Here is a 21,751-nt window from a genome sequence, read left to right on the forward strand (position 1 = left end):
CGAAATACCACTCCTTCTATGCCGACGTTATTTCTTCTAATGAACGAACATTAAATGGCTTTCGTTTCTGAAATTATATTCATTATCGTTTCTTACGTTATTGCCCCACACCCCCAAAAAGAAGTCTTTCGGGATGGTCCCGGCCTGTCCAGGTCAAATAACAATAGAACCTTATACTGAGTCGTGGGCCATTCCGGCACCCGAGCAAAAAATCAAAGCAGCTGACCTTCACTTTGAACGAGCACACATTCCTAGTTAGCTACATTCAGTGTAAGGCCATCTCACAGGACTTGAAATTTACACTCCATCTTTGCATTTTGTCTGCGTGCATTTGCAGCCCCAGAGAACCATAAATACGGAGACATTCTATATTTTTTGAAAAATGATTTATATTACTGTTTGGTTTAATTTAATGCGCAAATGAACAAGGTTGGATAGACACATTGCATCTACATTGAGCAATCACTTTTATTTACACAATACATAGTTACACATATTCAATGGGCCTGCAACATGAGGAGACTCCAGAGCAACGTCACAGGTGACACCCGGGTGGTTCGCACAACTGCACGGTGAAGGGAGGGGCAACGGTGGAGAGACACATTGCATGTACACTGAGCAATCACTTTTATTTACACATTACATAGATACACATATTCAATGGGCCTGCAACATGAGGAGACTCGAGAGAACAGACAATAAAATTACAATCATTTAAACCGTGATGTGTATTTCTCAATGAGCTCTTCTTTAGGTGGACATGGAACACAGGCAATGTTGGGTGGCAATGCAGTTGTCCCCTGCACAGGTTCGTTCACAACTCCATTTATGTGCCTATCTAGGACGTCAACAATAAGTCTTTCAATAAACTCATATTGCATATCCTCAAACACTGGTTTGATCACCCATTGTTTACTTCTTTTAGTGAAGGCCTTATTGTAGCGAAGCGTCCCTAAAGTTCCGGTCGTCCTACTTTGTTGACGGCACACATTATGGTTATGTGCCAAGACCGCTAGAAGAGTCCGATTTATCATGCCCTCCATGCCAAAATGCAATCGTTTTGGCCTGTACTTTAGGCACATATTGTGGAACACCTCCAAATCTCCTGTGTGGCAGAATTCCGTGAGTCCCCTCAAATCTCTTGTTATAGTTTTATCAAATACAATCTTTTCAATGGCTTTGTGAGTGGGTGATGAAGGAATCAACCACTTCTTCTTCCGTGCCTCCTCTGTGGACAAATGGCCATGTTCACAATTGTGGAAATGTTGGTTTGTGTTCAAACGGTGAACGTTGGTACAGTGTAGCATTACTGACCACCATTTTTCCAGTAGAATTTCCAACGACCCTCCACATGTTTTTGAGCTCCACCAAAGATGGTTGCTGATTGACTTGGACCACTGTGAAATACCTTGCATATCTTTTTTTTTACCTGCAGCCGACATTTTTTTATTGATTGTTTTTGCAAGATGCCAAACGTCAAATTGGTGATTTATATTTTTGTACTCTTCTCTCATTGTCTTGGCAATTGAAACGTGTCTGTCCGTGGCTATCAGGTCGATCACCATTCCCCGCGATTGTAGTTCTTGCAATGATGCTACAAAGCCAACTTTCTCCATGGCCACTGAGGAGGTACTTTGTGACACCTGCACGACCACCGAACTCACAATTTTCTTACTTTCCATGTCCTGGAAGTGATAGGTGCAGTACTTGGCTGAAAATCCTGGGCTGTCGCACTGTCCATCACCGGCTAGCCTGAACCGTTTGCCCGCGAATGTACTATCAATAGACATTTTTTCCATTCTCCAAGCTTCGCTAATGGCTGGCAATAGATAATCGGTTTGGTATTTGTAGAACTGAGTTTTCGCAATGAAATGGATTCCCACAAATTGAAAGAAAGACTCTAACTTTTTAAAACTTGAACCACTAAAAAGTGCAGCTGCTGCACAAAGTAGATTGCCTGCTGGCAGTTGCCCCAGCATGGGTTGTGCAGACCATGAGAAAGGATGATATTTTGTACAGGTGGCATGTATTTTAAGGTTAGTGCCTCGAATTGCACGAGTCACATTAATCAATGGCTCCCCAGATACTTCCCCACCAACCGAATGCCCACATTTCATCCGAATAATAATATCAATCAAACAACTATCGAATACAATGAATTTGGCCTCTTTCCTTATATTGTCACTCTGCATCCCAGCTGGTTCGGCCTGTAACGTTGAGGACATGTCACTCACATGAAAGGTAGAATCTCTGATATCGTCTTCCGCTATGTTCAGTGATATTGATGGTGTTTCATTGTCGTCCACTTCATTCTCTTCCATTGCAACATCTGTTCCTTCTCCGGTGATGGGTGAATAAAACAATTTCTTCAACTTTCTCGCGGTCTTAGTTTTTGCGGGTGTGGATTCTGTGAATTGATCTCCGACTGCATCCGAACTACCAGGAGGACATTCACTATCAATGGCTGGTGGTGGTATAGCTCCGTTGTCAATCACTTCATATTCTTCCCATTGGCACGATGCATCTCCAGTCTCAAGTCCCTGCCAAAAGGTTTGACAAGCAACATCTCTCGTTCGCTTCACTGTCTGTGTAGATCTAGTTCGTACACCCACTCGCAACTAGAGGACAGATTGGAAAAGGGATGTTCAGTTTAAACACAACTTGCAGTATTGAACTATTAACAGTGAAAAACAACATAATATAGTGACCAGGACACTAACCTTCTTTTGCTTTCTTTTCTTTGAAACTTTCTTGCCTCGAACTTCAACATCAGGACGCTGTTGCTCCGACTCGTGTGTGCATGTCTCCACTTCCTCTTGCGCTGCAACGACTATATTTTCATGATAAGCACATCCATCACGCACTGACGCTCCATCGACTCCCTGAAACATAGAACTTTCATTAGTATGTATGATAATATCGAAAACACAAAATGTACTTGGGGACCAATACACACGTACATCTCAATAGCAAAACACGAATGAACGCTTTGTGTAGAACATTCAAACAACAATTATTCACGCATTGTTGATCTAGTTAGAAGGAACTGTAAATCCATACCTCGGGCTCCTCATAGACTTCCATTGATGATATTATTGAAGATGATGCTTCAGTAACTCCCTGAAACACAGTAATTGCATTAGTATGGTTTTCTATTTTGTTAAAAAGAACATAACTTTGTGCAGGCGTCAACGGCTCATCTAAATAGACCTGCACAAATGATCAGTTGTCTAAAATAAATAATGGATATGTAAATATGATTCGATTTGCTCGATCGTTGGAAGTGTCACCACCCAGAGATCTGCATCAACTACTAGGGGTGATGTTCTTGTAGAAGAAGCTCCGTCATCTCCCTGAAACATAGTACTTGCGTTAATAAAGAAGGAAGTATAGCGGATGTAATCACGTCATATGATTTGGCTTGATCGAACTGTCAGTATCCATACCTCGAAATGCATAAGAACATCAAGGGACGATGTAACTGCGGTGCACACTTCTGCAAGCTGTTGCGCCGACCCGTAACTGCATGCTCCCCCTTCTTCTTGGACTAATGCTCCATCGACTCCCTGAAACAAAGGACTTTCATTAGTAATGAACACAATATTGAAAAAAGAAGACACATAGGAGGGCGACGACAGAAGGACATATCAATGGCTAAAAACGAAAGAAACATTGTGTGTAACAATCACGCTACAAGAATGCAAGATCTGATTATCTCCATCGATGGAACTGTCCGGAAACGTACCTCGAGCATCTGAGTGACATCAACGGTAGTCGTCAATACGTTGGACTCCTCAGCATCTCCCTGAAAGACAGTACTTGCATTATTTTGGATAACAATAATTATAACTGAAAACAAAGACTAGAGGACGAGTACAAGGGTGTACCATTAGGTAAAATATTACACGATAAATTAAAACTATTGATTTACATGCCTAAAACAAGTCAGTGGCAGAATAGCCAAGTAAGATTAACCGATAGGCGCTTGAAGTGGCTGATGACTGCAATAACGACACGGATGGAGAATCTTCCGCCTTCATATTGAGTGGATATATAAATGGGGAAATTATTGTTAGCTAATGCTACACACTACCGCAAGGCCGAGAGATAAATACGTAAACTTGACTCACCAGTGGAGGGATGTGGACGAATAGAGTGGGAATAGCGGTGGAGAGCAATTTTCGCCTCGCTCGCGGTGTGTTCTTCTTTATTAGCAATGATGTGGAGTACATGTCAGAGGTAAAGTGCCTGCTGCAGATGCGGTATCGATCACCCCTCTTGTCCGCAAAGACTTCTAGGACTCTACTTTTAAGCTCAGACGGTCGATATCTGCAATATCGGACCCATTCTCTTATCTGATCTATTGTCTTAGGGAAAACATGCATTATAATACCTTCAGATTTATTATGGGTCTTCGAAGGGCAACCGCCAATGGAACAGGCCGGCATTGTGGAAAGTTCTGAAAAGTAAAGATCAACAATTCTCTATGAATACCAATGTAAACTCAGAACATGTGACTAGTTCCTTGCATGTACTGTCTTGAACGAAAAGAAATTGGACGCAAAATGATTATGGTACATGGCCTTACCTTGACGAACAAACAGTTAGATGCAGGGATCAGAGTAGTTTCTTGTCGTAGAACAGGGAGCAGTTCACAGGTTGCAAACTGACGAGTTTCCTCGAAGTGGTCACGGAAGTTCACAGAGACGAAGAGCAGATAACCAGCACCTTCACGGGTTGACTAGCAAAGCGCAAAGAATTGCTCATTAGAAATATGAAGTGGGTTATAAAGAATTCGAAACAGGGGTGTGTTTGTGAATGAATGACGTGTATATGTCGTGGCATTATGCGGTTTGCAGGGGGCCGTCCAGCGTGATGGGGGATGCTTGGCAGGAGACACGGGGTCTGGAGGTAGACATGGGAACAACAACCATTGCTCTATAGACCACTTTGAAGTGTACATGGTCTTTGGCACCTCTTGGCCTTTATCGCTCCCTGACAGCTCCACTTGCCAGCACAAGTACCCCGGTGCGAACTGCCTTTGATAGGGCGGGGGGTGGATTGGGGCGGTGGTCGTGCAGACAAGACACAGGAAGACTCGTGAATGGAGACACACTTATGTGGATTGCAGGGGGCCGTCCAGCGTGAGGGGGGATGCTTGGCAGGAGACACGGGGTCTGGAGGTAGACATGGGAACAACAACCCATGCTCTATAGACCACTTTGAAGTGTACATGGTCTTTGGCACCTCTTGGCCTTTATCGCTCCCTGACAGCTCCACTTGCCAGCACAAGTACACCGGTGCGAACTGCCTTTGATAGGGCGGGGGGTGGATTGGGGCGGTGGTCGTGCAGACAAGACACAGGAAGACTCGTGAATGGAGACACACTTATGTGGATTGCAGGGGGCCGTCCAGCGTGAGGGGGGATGCTTGGCAGGAGACACGGGGTCTGGAGGTAGACATGGGAACAACAACCCATGCTCTATAGACCACTTTGAAGTGTACATGCTATTTGGCACCTCTTGGCCTTTATCGCTCCCTGACAGCTCCACTTGCCAGCACAAGTACCCCGGTGCGAACTGCCTTTGATAGGGCGGGGGGGTGGATTGGGGCGGTGGTCTGCAGACAAGACTCGTTTGCCGCAGGGCCTCACCAAGGAGAGGCCATCTAACTGCATGTAAGAGGCAGGCTGCAGGATCTAGTACATGGAAGGCAGGGGGGTGAGTTTATAAATACCTCAGCCTCCCAGGAGAATATATGGGTGCAGTTCACCCTGGAGACCCTGGATGCCTAGGCAGTTAGTCAGCAGCAGGCTGGCCTGTGGTGGCAAGGCAGCACGGGCCAGAGGGGGTCATCTCTGTACCCGGTGCCCAAAAGGATGATTTATTATGATCAACCATATTGATTATTTACCTATAACCATATTTTGTATCAATAAAATCCAACGGCCTTCCTTTTATTGCCAACGCTTGAACAAAGTGGAGACACACAAGATTCATTTAAAAAATCAAAACAACCATTGTTAAAATATATGTTGGGTTTTATTTTAGATCTTAATTTCAATTGAACATAAATAATAAACATTACACATTATAAAGTTCCGGTTGCAGCACATCCAGGGAAAATCCGCGGTATTGTCCACTGTCGCTGGGGAAATGTTGTCTAATGGCAAGTACCGCACAGGCAGGTATTACTCTCCGAACGCGGTGTCCGAGCCTCCCGTGAAGCCACCAAGTGAAGCAACGATAGGCCACCAGCCTGTACCACCTGTGAAAATGAAAGATGCAAACTGTATTAAAATGACAAAACTTTCTTATCACTGTCGATTCAGGTAAAAAATGTCATTCTGCTTTGAAAAAAATTCTATCTAGAAAATGCACAATATGGAACCAATTTACATGCATTCGAATGATATGTAGATGTAATTTTATATGTGGGAGACGACCATGAAATAGTAGTGGCATCACTGACATCACAACCAGAGTATACTTACTCGTTACTCGGATTACGCGGACGAACAGTGCCGCGAAGTTCGTGCATAAGCACCATCATTATCCTCAACACGGTCCGTGAGAGGCAGGCTTCCCTGAACTCTGGCAGCTCGGTGATGCATTGCGGACTTGGCTCGCCTTCCGAAATGTAGGCCAAGCACCCGGAATTTTCACGGCAGCAGCAGTTCTCCTCCTCAGTTGGCATTAGCTCGCACCGATTGCACGTGCACCAGGTGGTCCAGGCTCTTCATTCGTTGACTTGTCCTCCCAACTGCCGTCCGAATCCCCATCGTTTTCACGTGCTTGCCTTTCCAGTAGTTCCTCCTCGGTGTACTCGGGCTCGTACATATACAGCATTATTGTAGCCATTGTGAGGTAAAGAAAGTAAAATAATTTACAGAGATGGTACAGGTGTTCACAAGGCCTAGAAGCGGCGAAGGTAGCTGACCAGAGCACAGAAACGAGTCACAGAATACTCAAAGTAACACAGAGAGAGGAATGGAATCGAAAATCTGCTGCTGTATGTTGTGAAACGGTGTGTTTATACTTATTGAGGAAAGAGACGTCCTGCCATTTCCATGGCGACACGTCATTAGCTGAGGCGCAGCGATTGTTGTCACGAAACGTGCTTTGGCGTTGGGAAATGGGCGGTATGCGTCTGCTGATGTCAGGCTCAGGGGCGGGGGATTTGATTTAGTGCCGCAAAAGCAGGTCAGTCAGGGCGATGCGGCAAGTGATAGGATTATCATAAAATGGTGGCTGATTTCGAGTGCGTTAATGGACGAAAAGTCGGGTAAGGTCCATAGGAAAGTTTTCTACGATCTACCGATTTATGCTTAAAAACACATGGCCGAACCGTAGGGACAATAAAAAAAAAGTCCTGGAACTATCCTTTAAACGTTTGTTGTCAATGACAATTCTTGTAACTAATGGCATTCTGCTCTGACAAATGCTATCTAGACACTGCACACTACTGAATGACTTTCATGCGTTACAATGATATGTAGATGTCATTTTGGATATAGGAGATGACCATGAAATAGTAGTGGCATCACAACCAGAGTATACTTACTCGTTAATCGGATTACGAGGACGAACAGTTGCACAAAGTTTGCACCATCATTATCCTCAACACGGACCGTGTGAGGCAGGCTGCCCTGAAGTCTGGCAGCTCGGTGATGCATTGCGGTCATGTCTCGCCTTCTGAAATATAGGCCACGCATCCCGAGTTTTCACAGCAGCAGCAGTTCTCCTCCTTGGTTGGCATTAGCTTGCACCGATTGTCCATGCGACTAGGTCCAGTGTCTTCATCCGTTGATTCGTCCTGCCAACTGCCGTCCGAAGCCCCATCGTTTTCGCATGTTTCCCTTTCCAGTAGTTCCTCCTCGGTATGCTCGGGTTCGTACATGTAGGGCATTATTGTAGCCATTGTGTGGTAAACAAACTAAAATAATTTATAGCGATGGTTCAGGTGTTCACACGGGCTACAAGCGGTGAAGGTAGCTGACCAGAGCACAGAAACGAGTTACAGAATACTCAAAGTAACACAGAGAGAGGAATGGAATTGAAAATCTGCTGCTGTGTGTTGTGAAACGGTCTGTTTATACTTATTGAGGAAAGAGGCGTCCTGCCATTTCCATGGCGACACGTCATTAGCTGAAGCGCAGCGATTGTTGACACGAGACGTGCTTTGACGTTGTGAAATGGGCGGTACGCATCTGCTTATGACAGGCTCAGAGGCGGGGTACGTGATTTAGTGCCGCAAAAGCAGGTCAGCCAGGGCGATGGGGCAAGTGATAGGATTATCACAAAATGGCAGCTCCCTGGTGCCTGTGTTCATGTGCGTTTAATGGACGAAAACTCGGGTAAGGTCCATAGGAAATTTTTCTAAAATCGAGCGATTTAGGCTTAAAAACACATGGCCGACCCGTAGGGACAATAAACATTTTTGACCGAACCATTCCTTTAAGGTATATGAGCACCCTAGAAAACACTGCAACATAACTACAGCCAAACCATGTGACTTCTTTAACAGCTTAGCAAAATAGTGATAGGTTCACGTTTTTTGGTAGTAACACTTATGACACTAAAGGCTATTCATTGGAACTGGGCACACCCAGATAATCTTAAATGGAAACTAACCTACCTGTAACTATCCCAGTGGCTAACCATTTGTAGAAAATATACTTTTTTTCTCAATTATTCTTGAGGTAGTTCAAAGCACCATATCAATTGATAAGCCGGCACATCATCAAGCCTGTGTTCGCTCTCCTTCATACCTCTACACCCCCAGCAGATTGCTCAGAAGCTACCAAATATTTTGACATTTTAATGCTCAGCAGGGAACATTGCCAGAAGGCTCAGATTAGCCCATCCCCTTCATAATCTACTATTAATCGATGAATTGGAAGTGGCAAGTTTCCAAGAATGGTCTGGCCACTTTAGCCGTCTCTTTGGTATAGGCACAGTGAGATGATTGCGGCTCACCATATGGTGAGGTTTCCATCTTAAGATGTCCCATGGCTCAAGGCAGAGCAGAATATCATGGATTTGTGGATGGGTAACCTATGACAGTGGAAAACTCTAACTCAAAGAATGTGAACCCTGTACATTCATATTGGAGTTTTCTTTTTTCCACTCCTGCTGGCAATGTAGCTGCCACTAACCAAATGAAATCAGCCACCCTTTTGGGTCCCATTCCTCTTGACGTTCTGAAAGGACCCATGCCCACTATTGCATCTTTGGTTACCGAGGCAGTTAACCAGTCTTTCACATCTGGTTCTATTCCTTTGTCGTTAAAGCACGCATTGGTAATCCCATTATTAAAAAAAACCTTCCTTGGATCCCACTTCTGCTCATTTCTGCCATATTTCTCTTCTTCCCTTTTTAATGGAACTCTTGTAATCTCTGATTAATCCCTTGCACAGCACTTTCCTTGGGGAATCCTCTTTTTTTGATCCTTTTCAGTCTGGCCTTCACCCAGGCCGTGGCACAGAAACAGTGCTTTTTTCAGAAGTAGACAATCTTTCACAGCTTTGTGATCAGAGTGGTGTCCGGGCTTTGATCATAATTGATCTATCAGCCGCTTTTGACACCATTGATTATTCCATCTTGCTTGATTGTCTGGCAGCTGCAGACGTGTCGGCCCTTTGCTATCTTGGTTTAGTTCTATCCTAGCAAGGCGGGTTCAATCTCTCTCTCTTCTGCCTATTGATCCATTGCAGCCCCTCTGGTTTGTGGGATCCCTCAGGGCTCTGCCCTTTGCCCCATCTTGTTTAATGTTTATATTCAGCCACTTGCCAAGCTTATCCAGTCCCACAGCTTCCTGTGGTACTCATACGCAGACGACACTCAGCTGTTTATTCGGCTAGATCTTTCACAGCCTAACACTTCCTTATGCCTCAGGCTCTGCTTGGAAGCCGTGGGGAAATGGACGGGTGACAACTGGCTGAAGCTGAATGGAGACAAGACTGATGTGTTGGTAGTTGGTCCTCCTTTGGGTGTCTATTTCCAGACTCTGTCATGTTGGCTGGGGCCTTTTCCTACCCCTGTTTCAGCGGCTAAGGGTATTGGCTGTAAGATCTCTGCCTGCGTGTCTGCGGAACCCTAAATTAGTGTGGTATGCCAGGCTGGCTGCTGCGAATGAAAGCTGCTCCAGAAGAGTCTCCCATCATATGCAAGTTTTGCAGTACTTGGCTACAGGAGTTGCGATTCATTTCTTGTATCAGACTTCCGTTTTGCCTTTTTGGCACTCGCTTCACTTGCTTCCGGTTCTTAGTCGCATTCATTTCAAGTCTCTATGTTTTGTTCATTGCACCTTCTATTGTGTAGGCACTGAAAACCTCCTATCTAAGTTCTGCCCATGCCCTTTGCTCTCAAGAGTCCCGTTTCATCCAGGTTCCTAGTTTCAGTCACTCATGGTTCGGATGATGCACTCTCTCAGTGGCTGCGGCCGCCTGATGGAACCAGCTACCACATCCACTATCGAAGATCATTTTCTTTTCCATCATTTCCTAAAAACACATTTTTTTAGACTTAGGGATACCGTATAGCTGCATTTTTTTGTTTAGCGCCATGATGCCTCGATAAATAAATAAACTTAACATAACATAACTCTTCTCATTAGATTGCTGCATAGGCTCCTAGCTAAGGGCTGCCTTCACTCCTAAACCTCCTGCCACTGGAATTTTCTTGCCCCTACATGGCGAAGGCCCAATGGACTTGAACCATTAACGTTCTTTGAAGATTCCCGTGGATGAGCACTACCTTATTCACTTACCAAGTACCTTTATTTCTATGAAGTGGGTGTTGTCCTTGTTTTCAAGGGTTCTTTGTCGCACTCCCTGCCTTTCTCCCTAGTTCACCAAAGAACCATGTTCTTTTTCATGAGTTAGATCATAGAGGACATATACATTAAGTACCAGTGCTTGTCTTCAACAGTCCACAAGCTCACTCCAAAAACAGCAATGGACTTGATTCATGGAATTTTTAGGGTTTGAGGCTTGACCTCAAGCCCAGGGATGGTATCGCTCCAGCCCTAAAATCTCTCCACTGGCTCCTGGTTGCTGCAAGAATCAAATTCAAATCCCTCTGCATCATCAACAAGGCTGTCTAGGGCTGGCGACCACACTATCTACAGCTGGATCTTACTAAATACTCTCCCTCCAGATCTTTACGTTCCTCTGACACCAACTCTCTATATGTCAAGCGCTTTGCTAAACAGCAAGCTGGTGGCCGATCTCTTTTCTCGGCTGGCTCCCTCCTTTGGAACAACCTCCCCCATCCTCTTCATCTTGAACCAGATCTCCTCAAATTCCAGACGCTCCTCAAGACTTTCCTTTTCTCCTCCTTCCCCCTCTCCCTCCGTTGCTAATCCCCACAGCCACTGAGATTGGTGACCAGGGCCCTCATGTGTCCACCTGGGTCCTGGCCTCCCACACCCAACCGTCTTCAGCCTCCGCCCACTCCCAGCACTTGCCTTGCTGCCCTCTGGCCTATGCTATCACAGGTCTGCACTTATTTGTTGGCAGTTGACTACTCTTACCAAGTGATCTCTGCTAGTCACATAACAGCTACTTGCAACTTACTCCCTAGCACTTCCCTCTGTGATACTCCTAGCACTTACCCCCACTCCCCCATCCCTTCTCTCTTTCTGCACTTTCACATTCTGAATGCTCACAAGGTCTAGTAGGACCGCCTCTCCCTTTCATTGTTATATTTGCCTTTCATTCCCATGTTCCCTCCCTGTTGCTCTGTGGGCGCTTTGAAACACAATTTACTTGATGTATAAGCACCTTACACAATAAATAAATAAATACATCCACCCACCACTCACTGACCCATAGCACATACATACATCTAACATGCAGTTCACACATGTAAAATACACAACCAATTTTCTTTTTTAAACCTTCTTACCTGTTTTTCCAGCTTTGGTTCGTCACTCCAGGCCCCCTTGGCTCCTCTGTGCTGCTCACAAACAGGAACCAGGAAGCTGGGAGAGCGTCCTTGTTGCTGTATATGAGTCGCGAGGAAGCCGGAGGAGAAGGGGTTGTAGCTGAACGTGGGTAACACGTGCCACATGTCACTGTCAGCTCCAACCCCTACTGAGCGCTTCCTTCTTGCACTGCAAGCCCCGGGCCAGCCTTCACCCCGATGGGTGAAGACTGCACTGGGTCACACCCAGACCTGGTGTGGCGGGGTTCCCCCTTCTCCAAGAACCTTCAGTTTAAAAAGAAAAAAATTATATATATATATATATATATATATATATATATATATATATATATATATATATTTTAATTTTTTTACAGGGGTAGCAAAGGAGAATGATCTCCACATGACGTCCCTACATGCACAGTAGTGTAAATGAAAAAAGAAAAAAAAAACACTGAGATCCCTCTCCTCCTTGGAACGCACACATAAAAGCATAGAAGCCAAGGGAATATTTGCATAAAAGCCAAGAGCATTTTGGGAACACAATATAGACAGTTTTGAATATGAAACATTGCCAGTCAATCTCTCTCCATGGCATGTTTCTTTTTTTATTTACATTTCAAATGTACAATAATAAAAGACAACAGAGAAAAGATATGGCATGTATCTTGTATATAACGCGCCTCGATCGTTCTCCATTTTACAGCTCTGACTTCTCTCTCTCCCTCAGGACACGTCTCCCCTCTCTAGCTCCTCGCTGATTGCCGTGGTTTGTGGATCGGCGGCCCTCTGTGTCCTGATACTTCTGCTCGCGGTGAGAGTAAAAAGTAAGTGACCCTGGGGCGGAACCGTGTCTGCTTTTGTGGTTTGGGCTTAAATCTGCGCCCCTTAGCTTGGATGACATCGGCCCTCATTACGATTCTGGGGCTAAACCATAGTGCTATTAGCACCATGGTTGGTGCCAGTACCGTAACAAATCCGCCAATGTTCAAAGGGGAATTACCACCCCATTCCAAGGTTGGCGGGGCGGTAATTCCCCATTGAACATTGGCCCTTCCCCATTCCCATTTTTGCCCTGTAGGGCACAATGGGACTGGGGAAGGCGCTAAAAACGGTACCGCAAATTGCGGTACCGTACTTAGCACCAAGGTCCCTTTGCGGGTCCCTACTTTAACGGCTGGTCTAGACCAGCTGTTCAGGTCGGGTCACGCAAAGGGACCTCGTAGTAAGGCGCTAAGTGATTAACGGCGCCGCTGCCTTTTACGGCGCCGTTAAACACTTAGCGCCAGGTTCCTAATGAGGGCCATCATCTCCAATAAAGAGTAAACATGAAGTGCACTTAACTTTACACAGGATGTTAGGTGATGCAGGCACCACCAATGACCAAAACTAAAAGTACTAACCCACTCGATTGCCTTCCCACCTGCAGTGTTTTAATGTAATGGCGCTGGTAGAGAGTACATGGCCAATCAAACTATGATTCCCACCAAAACATGTGCATGTGACAGAAAGGACCCAGATTCTGCCTGTTTCCAGTCTGCTGGCACAGTGGCATTGCAGCCATGGCGTGCTACTCAGTGTATGTCAGGCTGGGGTGCTAATGCTGTGATTTCAAGCAGGGAAGACGTCCATGTGTGATGTTAGATAGGGAATAACTGTGCACTATGTAGGAGGGGAACTGCTAACGTGACGTCGTCAACAGTGGAAACTGGCCAGGGAGTGCACACTGTGCGTGATGTCATAGAGAGGAATGCTACGCTTTGGGGTATCAGTTAAGACGTATTACTGTCTACGGTGTTGGATGCTGAAAATGAAAGGGCTGCAATGTTGGGAAATAAATATTACTGTGATGTCAGCGAAAAGTAATCGATAATGCGTGATGTCATACACAGGGTATGGTGTTTGTAATGCCATACAGGGGATGCGTTCCCTCTGATGTCAGACAATACATACAAGGAACACACGATGGTTGAACGTCAGCAACAAAACAGTATTGTCATGTCATATGGCGGTACAGATAGTATGTGTGATGTCAGACAATGAGTATAATGTTTGTAATGTTAAATAGTGTTAAATGTTAGACACACAAAAATGTTAATATGCTCGATATCGGAATGGAATACTACTCTGTGTGATGTCAGACAGGTGTTGCCTGTTCTTTCATTGTCAGGCGAGCAATACTGCTGTTTGTGGTCACATAGAGAATAATGGAGTTTTGAAATAAGACACAATATTATACTACGGGTAACTAACTACTCCCAGGTTCAAACCCTAAACTAGGGATGCCTTTCTCTACCATCTGGGACCAACGGTTTATGCTTGTATAAAGAAGAGAAAAGAGATCATTTAAGCAAAATAGTTGTAACTGATTCCTCTAACCTGCTATATTCTGACAACAGTACTCTAATAGCATATTCATCAAATGAAACATGCCTTATTTTTTTTTACAAATTCATTACAATTTAAAAACCTATTAAAACCCACAGGAACACAGCCAACACAAATATCACATACACAAAATCAATAGCAATATTACAAACACATTGAAAATTTACATTCACCCACAATTGGACAAAAAACGAATTCTTAGATGACCCGATTTGAGTAAAACAATTATCAGTCCAAGATGTTTCCGTCCATATCACAAGAATAGTCAGACATTCATTGGGGACTATCCAGTGCACACTTGCACAATTTTTGATACGTATGGTATGCTGAGTTCCACTGCGCTTTAACCTAGTCACAGGATTTCTAATACTGACAACAATCAAGAACTGTGGAAAAAATCACCAATTCCAAAACAACCAAATTGATTAATCTAAACAAGCCGGAAAAAAAGCACAGATGGAATTAATCCGGGTCAATGCTTGCACAAAGACAAACACAAATAATTGATAAGGGGTACCTGCTCACTGCTCATGTTATCTCCAATATTGATGAAAGTCAATTTCAGGTCCTCATTAGTAGAACTTCCAAATATATGTCACAACGTCAAACTACCCACTGCTCACACTGTAATGTAAAAACACACCAAACAAAGGCTTACACTAGAGGGCTCTCCGACTTCCCTTCACCCTCACCCTCACCACAAAACATATGTATTCTCTCAATCCCCGGAACAACAAAACCAATGGAGTATAACCATTACAACAAAACCAATGGAGTATAAACTCTGGGTATTGAACACTTATAAATAACCAATCATATCCTATCATACCAGGCGAACGTCGTTCTCCAGAGCCAACTTCAAAGTTATTCCTAGAGATCCCTCTAGTGTCAGCCTTTGTTTGGTGTGTTTTTACATTGCATTGTGAGCGGTGGCCAGTTTGAGGCTGTGGCATACATTTAGAAGCCGTACTAATGACGACCTGAAATTGACTTTCATCAATATGGGCGATACCATGTGCAGTGAGCAGGTACCCCATTGTTTTTGTTTGTTTTTGAACAAGCATTGATCCGAATTTATTCCATCTGTGTTTTTTTTCTGGCTTGTTTAAATTTGGTGGTTTTGAAATTGGTGACATTTTCCACTGTTCTTGATTGTTTTCAGTATTAGAAATCCTGCAACTTGGTCAAATCGCCATGGAGATCAGCATACCCACGTATAAAAAAAATCTCGCAAGTGTGCAGTGGGTAGCCTCTGATGAATGTCTTACTTTTTGTGTGATATGGACAGAAACATGTAGTGCTGATAATTGTTTTACACATATTGGGTCATCTAAGAATTTGTTTTTTGTCCAATTGTGGGTGAATGTACATTTTCAATGTGTTCATAATATTGCTATTGATTGTGTGTATTGTGATTTTTGTGTAGGGGGTGTTCCTGTGGGTTGTTTCACTAGGTTTTTACATGTTTTGTACTATGTTTTAAATTGTAATGAATTTGTAATAAAGTAAGGAATTTTTCGTTTTATGAATATGCTGTTAGATACATTTATTCGGTATTTAGCACTTTAGAGGAGCCGTTCACGACTATTTCCATTTGTGAAATAAGACAATGAATGCTGCTTGTCGTGATGTCAGACGAGAAGTACTTTATGATGTTTGACAAGTGATGCTGATGATGGAGATGTCAGGTAAGAGGTCGAGCTGCTTGTGATATCAGAGCAGAAGTACTACTATTCATGGTGTCGGACAAGTGATCCTACAGATGGCGATGTTAGACAAGGCATACTACTGCTTGGGATGTCAGACGAGATGCACTACTATTTACCATGACTGGCGATGTGGCTGATTGTGATGTCAGGCAAGGAATACTACTGCTTGGGATGTCAGACGAGATGCACTACTATTTACCATGACTGGCGAGGTGGCTGATTGTGATGTCAGGCAAGGAATACTGCTGCTTGTGATGTCAGACGAGATGCACTACTATTTACCATGACTGGCGAGGTGGCTGATTGTGATGTCAGGCAAGGAATACTGCTGCTTGTGATGTCAGACGAGATGCACTACTATTTACCATGACTGGCGATGTGGCTGATTGTGATGTCAGGCAAGGTATACTGCTGCTTGTGATGTCAGACGAGATGCCCTACTATTTACCATGACTGGCGATGTGGCTGATTGTGATGTCAGGCAAGGAATACTGCTGCTTGTGATGTCAGACGAGATGCACTACTATTTACCATGACTGGCGATGTGGCTGATTGTGATGTCAGGCAAGGAATACTGCTGCTTGTGATGTCAGACGAGATGCACTACTATTTACCATGACTGGCGATGTGGCTGATTGTGATGTCAGGCAAGGTATACTGCTGCTTGTGATGTCAGACGAGATGCACTACTATTTACCATGACTGGCGAGGTGGCTGATTGTGATGTCAGGCAAGGAATACTGCTGCTTGTGATGTCAGACGAGATGCACTACTATTTACCATGACTGGCGATGTGGCTGATTGTGATGTCAGGCAAGGTATACTGCTGCTTGTGATGTCAGACGAGATGCACTACTATTTACCATGACTGGCGAGGTGGCTGATTGTGATGTCAGGCAAGGAATACTGCTGCTTGTGATGTCAGACGAGATGCACTACTATTTACCATGACTGGCGATGTGGCTGATTGTGATGTCAGGCAAGGAATACTGCTGCTTGTGATGTCAGACGAGATGCACTACTATTTACCATGACTGGCGATGTGGCTGATTGTGATGTCAGGCAAGGTATACTGCTGCTTGTGATGTCAGACGAGATGCACTACTATTTACCATGACTGGCGATGTGGCTGATTGTGATGTCAGGCAAGGAATACTGCTGCTTGTGATGTCAGACGAGATGCACTACTATTTACCATGACTGGCGATGTGGCTGATTGTGATGTCAGGCAAGGAATACTGCTGCTTGTGATGTCAGACGAGATGCACTACTATTTACCATGACTGGCGATGTGACTGATTGTGATGTCAGGCAAGGAATACTGCTGCTTGTGATGTCAGCCTGGTGACACTACTGTTTGTGAGGTTAGTGATGTCAGGCCAGAGGCACTATTGCGCATGTTGGATTAGCCAGGAAACACTACTGCGTATGCTTTCAGGCAAGGCATACTGCCATGTGCCATGCCACACACTGTCAGTACAACTGACTGTGACATTGTATAAGAATTATTGATATTTGTGATATCAGACAAGACATAGCTGTGTGTGCTGCTTTTGGTGTCAGGACATAAACATGTTTGTGCTGAGGTATCATGGACATGAGCTGTTACTATGCGAGATGTGAAACAGACGATGCTGCTGATTGTGAAGTCAGACAAGAAACACTACTCTTCATGTGCCATACAGGCAATGCTGGTGGTTCTAACAGTGGTCGAAGTGTACGAAAAGAAGTCGTGGAACTATGTTCCCTGCTAGCCTGCACCCACTCCCCACAAACCCCATCACCATGCTGCCTCCCACACACAATACAAACTCCAAACACATGCACCTGCTGTTTAAGGGAACGTTCAGTGTTGTTTCAACGTCTCCCTACAGTTATTTTAAAACGAAACTGTTCCGGATCGTTTTATTTTTAAAATAAAAGTTTAAGAACAGTAAAACTTAATTTAAAAAAAGTAGAGGAGCACCGCTCTCGCTCACTTCGACCACTGGAACCGTTCTATTGTCGGGCAAGGGACGCTATCTATTTTGACGTATAGCCATAAAAGCTACACGTTCTATCCCTGGTCTAAGAAATCACACAAAGTAACAGCCCATGTTTGTGTCACCACAATCAATAAACAGAACGCAGGAAGATTAACTCAAAGCAATATCATAACAAGTTGTTGATCGTTTCCACTGACTCTCCTGGCTGTTCTTTCACTGATTTACATTTTGGGCAAAGCAGACTCATTGTGTGATGAAAATGGGGTGCAGCCTCTGTCACTTTTCTCTGAGCTCCACTTGCCCCCTCGCACCCTCTCACCCATTTCACGCTCTGTGTGCCCGCTCCACTGCCGACTTTTCAATAATTAATCCGATCTCCTTTCCTCACAGGCAAAATATGGAGCAAGTACCACCTGGACAAAAGTGAAAGGTAAGCTCTAGTGTGCTTCCTGAAGTGACACTCTGCCATCCAGCTGGGAACCCATTCATCGCTGGGGTGCTTCCTGAAGTGGCACTCTGCCATCCAGCTGGGAACCCATTCATCACTGTGGTGCTTCTTGAAGTGGCACTCTGCCATCCAGCTGGTGACCCATTCATCACTGGGGTGCTTCTTGAAGTGGCACTCTGCCATCCAGCTGGGAACTCATTCATCACTGGGGTGCTTCCTGAAATGGCACTGTGCCATCCAGCTGGGAACCCATTCATCACTGGGGTGCTTCCTGAAGTGGCACTCTGCCATCCAGCTGGGAGCCCGTTTATCACTGGGGTGGTCCTGAAATGGCACTCTGCCATCCAGCTGGAAACCAATGTATCTTTGGGGGTGGGCCTGAAATGCCACTCCTCCATCCAGCTAGGAACCCATTTATCACTGGGTTGCTTCCTGAAATGGCACTCTGCCATGCAGCTGGAAACCAATTTATCTTTGGGGGTGGGCCTGAAATGGCGCTCTGCCATCCAGATGAGAACCCATTCATCGCGGGGGTGCTTCCTGAAATGGCGCTCTGCCATCCAGATAAGAACCCATTCATCGCGGGGGTGGTCCTGAAATGGCACTTTGCCATCCAGCTGGAAACCAATTTATCTTTGGGGGTGGGCCTGAAATGGCACTCCTCCATCCAGCTAAGAACCCATTTATCACTGGGGTGCTTACTGGGGTGCTTCCTGAAATGGCACTGTGCCATCCAGCTGGGAACCCATTCATCACTGGGGTGCTTCCTGAAATGGCGCTCTGCCATCCAGCTGGGAACCCATTCATCAATGGGGTGCTTCCTGAAATTACGCTCTGCCATCCAGCTGGGTACCCGTTTATCATTGGGGTGCTTCCTGAAATGGCACCTGCCTTCCACCTGGGAACCCATTCATCACTGGGGTGCTTCCTGAAATGGCGCTCTGCCATCCAGCTGGGAACCCATTTATCATTGGGGTGCTTCCTGAAATGGCATCTGCCTTCCACCTGGGAACCCATTCATCAATGGGGTGCTTCCTGAAATTACGCTCTGCCATCCAGCTGGGTACCCGTTTATCATTGGGGTGCTTCCTGAAATGGCGCTCTGCCATCCAGCTGGGAATCCATTCTTCACTGGGGTGCTTCCTGAAATGGCGATCTGCCATCCAGCTGGGAATCCATTCTTCACTGGGGTGCTTCCTGAAATGGCGCTCTGCCATCCAGCTGGGAACCCATTTATCATTGTGGGTGGTCCTGAAATAATACTCTGCCATCCAAACGGGTAACCAATTGATCATGTTTCCTATTGATCGAAACTTCATGTCACCTTCATGCCACAAAGGTTTGTATAATATTTCATTGGCTACATTCAATTTGATGTTTGGATCATTGGGGTTGTTTCTGAAATATGAGTAGTCATTCAAGCCAAGTTCATGCCTAGAAGGCAAAGAGAGGGACCTCCAGAAGAAGGGCACTTACAGGATGTGGGATAGGGGTGACGTAAGATTCAAGATAAAATACCAAATGACCCCTCCCCTCCACCAGAAAATGTTGAAGATAAATTAGAATAGGAGCTCAGGACTTCTGCAGAATGTTAGCTATTTCGAGAGATACCCGCAGAACCTTCAAGCACCCCTGGACCTCACCGTCTTATCGCCAAATATAAGTGCCGCTCTCTTGCCCACAAAGAGAACTGCACTTCCGGCCAAGTATCACTTCTTTCAATGAAATGCTCGTTCTGACTTCAGAATGATCTGCAAAAATGGAGGCTCCAGAAAAGCCCAAGTAGCGTCTTTCTTCTATGGCGGTAAAACGAGCTTAGAGATTTGAGGTACATCTCACTCCTCAGTCCAGAATGTGGCTACTGGTGTGCGATCGATCCCAGCAAATCCATGATAAAGCAGTGATGTATAGCCAGACAGGATACGAGGTCTCCTCCCCAAAGGGCAAGAATCCAGATCTTGCATTATTATAAAGATCATGGTCCAGATAACATTGTTAATACAAAACCTCAATGTACAGAACATCAGCAATGACTTCAGAGGAGCTGCCGGCCAAATGGAGACTCTAGAGGTTCGAATTTTCCACCAATTAGTGAGAGCTCCCATCCCGACTGACAATGCACAGAACATAGACCACAGACCTAACGTGTACGAGACTGGTAGATTGTTGGCTGCAATGTAGCTGCCCCAATCCGTCGGTTATACACTGTGATCCCCTCTCCATCACCTTACTCTTAAAAGTGCCAGTCAATCGAACTTGATATCAGCTACTTTCCACATCTGTGTTTGACCTATCCAGATATAATTGGCCATTGGAGTGCTGTTGAGTTCCGATTTCTAATTAGTGTCTTAAACTGACCTTGCACATTCTTAAAGCAGCCTCCATTACGGACAATCTGGGAAGATGGGGGGAAGGGGGTTTGATTTCTAAAGTTTGGGAAACCAAAAAATTGGAAATCAGGATGCTTACAACAGTCCTGAGATGTGAAATTTGAGGTGCAGTTGATGCGATGGACAATAGATGCGCAGTGGCAGACGGGACTATCTTTAGAAAGAAGGCCTGAAGAAACAAGTGCAACCATAGGTTCCGCGCAGATGGGGGGGGGAGTTGCCCCATTCTCCTTGAACAACGGGGACAGGAGTTTCATTTGCCCACATGGAGGTTCTGCAAGTATTTGTATGGGGCAACCAAAAGCGGAAAAAAATAAATAATTATTGGATTGAGTGCCTTGCTTGATAAATCACTGGGTACAGTTCTGGCTCCTCTCATGTGGGGGCCATGCTTGGTGAGGTGTTAGGAAGCATCATGCAAAATTAGCAACTGCTGCTCACCTCAAAGTGGGAAGGCCTCCTCATCAATCCGTCTTGATTGCTGAGGGTGAGGGGAGGAGGCAAGCTGTTTGGCGGGTGTTGGAGAAGTAGGGAATCCTAAAGCAGAATGCTCAGGAGGTAGGGTAAATGTTTCTGAAATGTTATATGTTTCCACGTGCCTGTAATTCTGTTGTATCTTGACTGTTGTGTAGTCAGAAGAGTCCTCTGTCCACAAGTGCCGCACAGAGAGAGTTAATAGTACTCCCTGTACAACCTTTGAGGCCACAGGTGGGAGATCGTCTTCCGGAACCGCAGACCTCTTGGAACCCCGGACCACTGTAAACAAAGCACCGGTTAAGTATACGGCAACAACAACCAACACTGACCAAACAAGAACAAACGAAAAGGTCTTACCCACAGAGGCGGTGACTTGATAGTCTGTACTAATAGGGTTTCCGGGACCCACCAAGGGTTCTCCTAGCGG

The 21,751-nt window shown here is 45.1% G+C and overlaps 1 protein-coding gene across 1 annotated transcript in view; it reads left to right on the forward strand.

The window, feature by feature from the left end:
• Positions 1–21,751, forward strand: part of LOC138582555 (hepatitis A virus cellular receptor 1-like) — a 171,343-nt gene that overhangs the window by 139,358 nt on the left and 10,234 nt on the right. Inside the window, exons 5-6 of the mRNA XM_069653934.1 lie at positions 12,658–12,754; positions 18,400–18,439. Of these exons, the coding sequence (XP_069510035.1) occupies positions 12,658–12,754; positions 18,400–18,439 (137 nt within the window). The remainder of the gene's footprint in view (positions 1–12,657; positions 12,755–18,399; positions 18,440–21,751) is intronic.

This window comes from Ambystoma mexicanum, chromosome 3q (assembly GCF_040938575.1).
Source record: "Ambystoma mexicanum isolate Mex_15411 chromosome 3q, UKY_AmexF1_1, whole genome shotgun sequence".
Taxonomy (NCBI): domain Eukaryota; kingdom Metazoa; phylum Chordata; class Amphibia; order Caudata; family Ambystomatidae; genus Ambystoma; species Ambystoma mexicanum.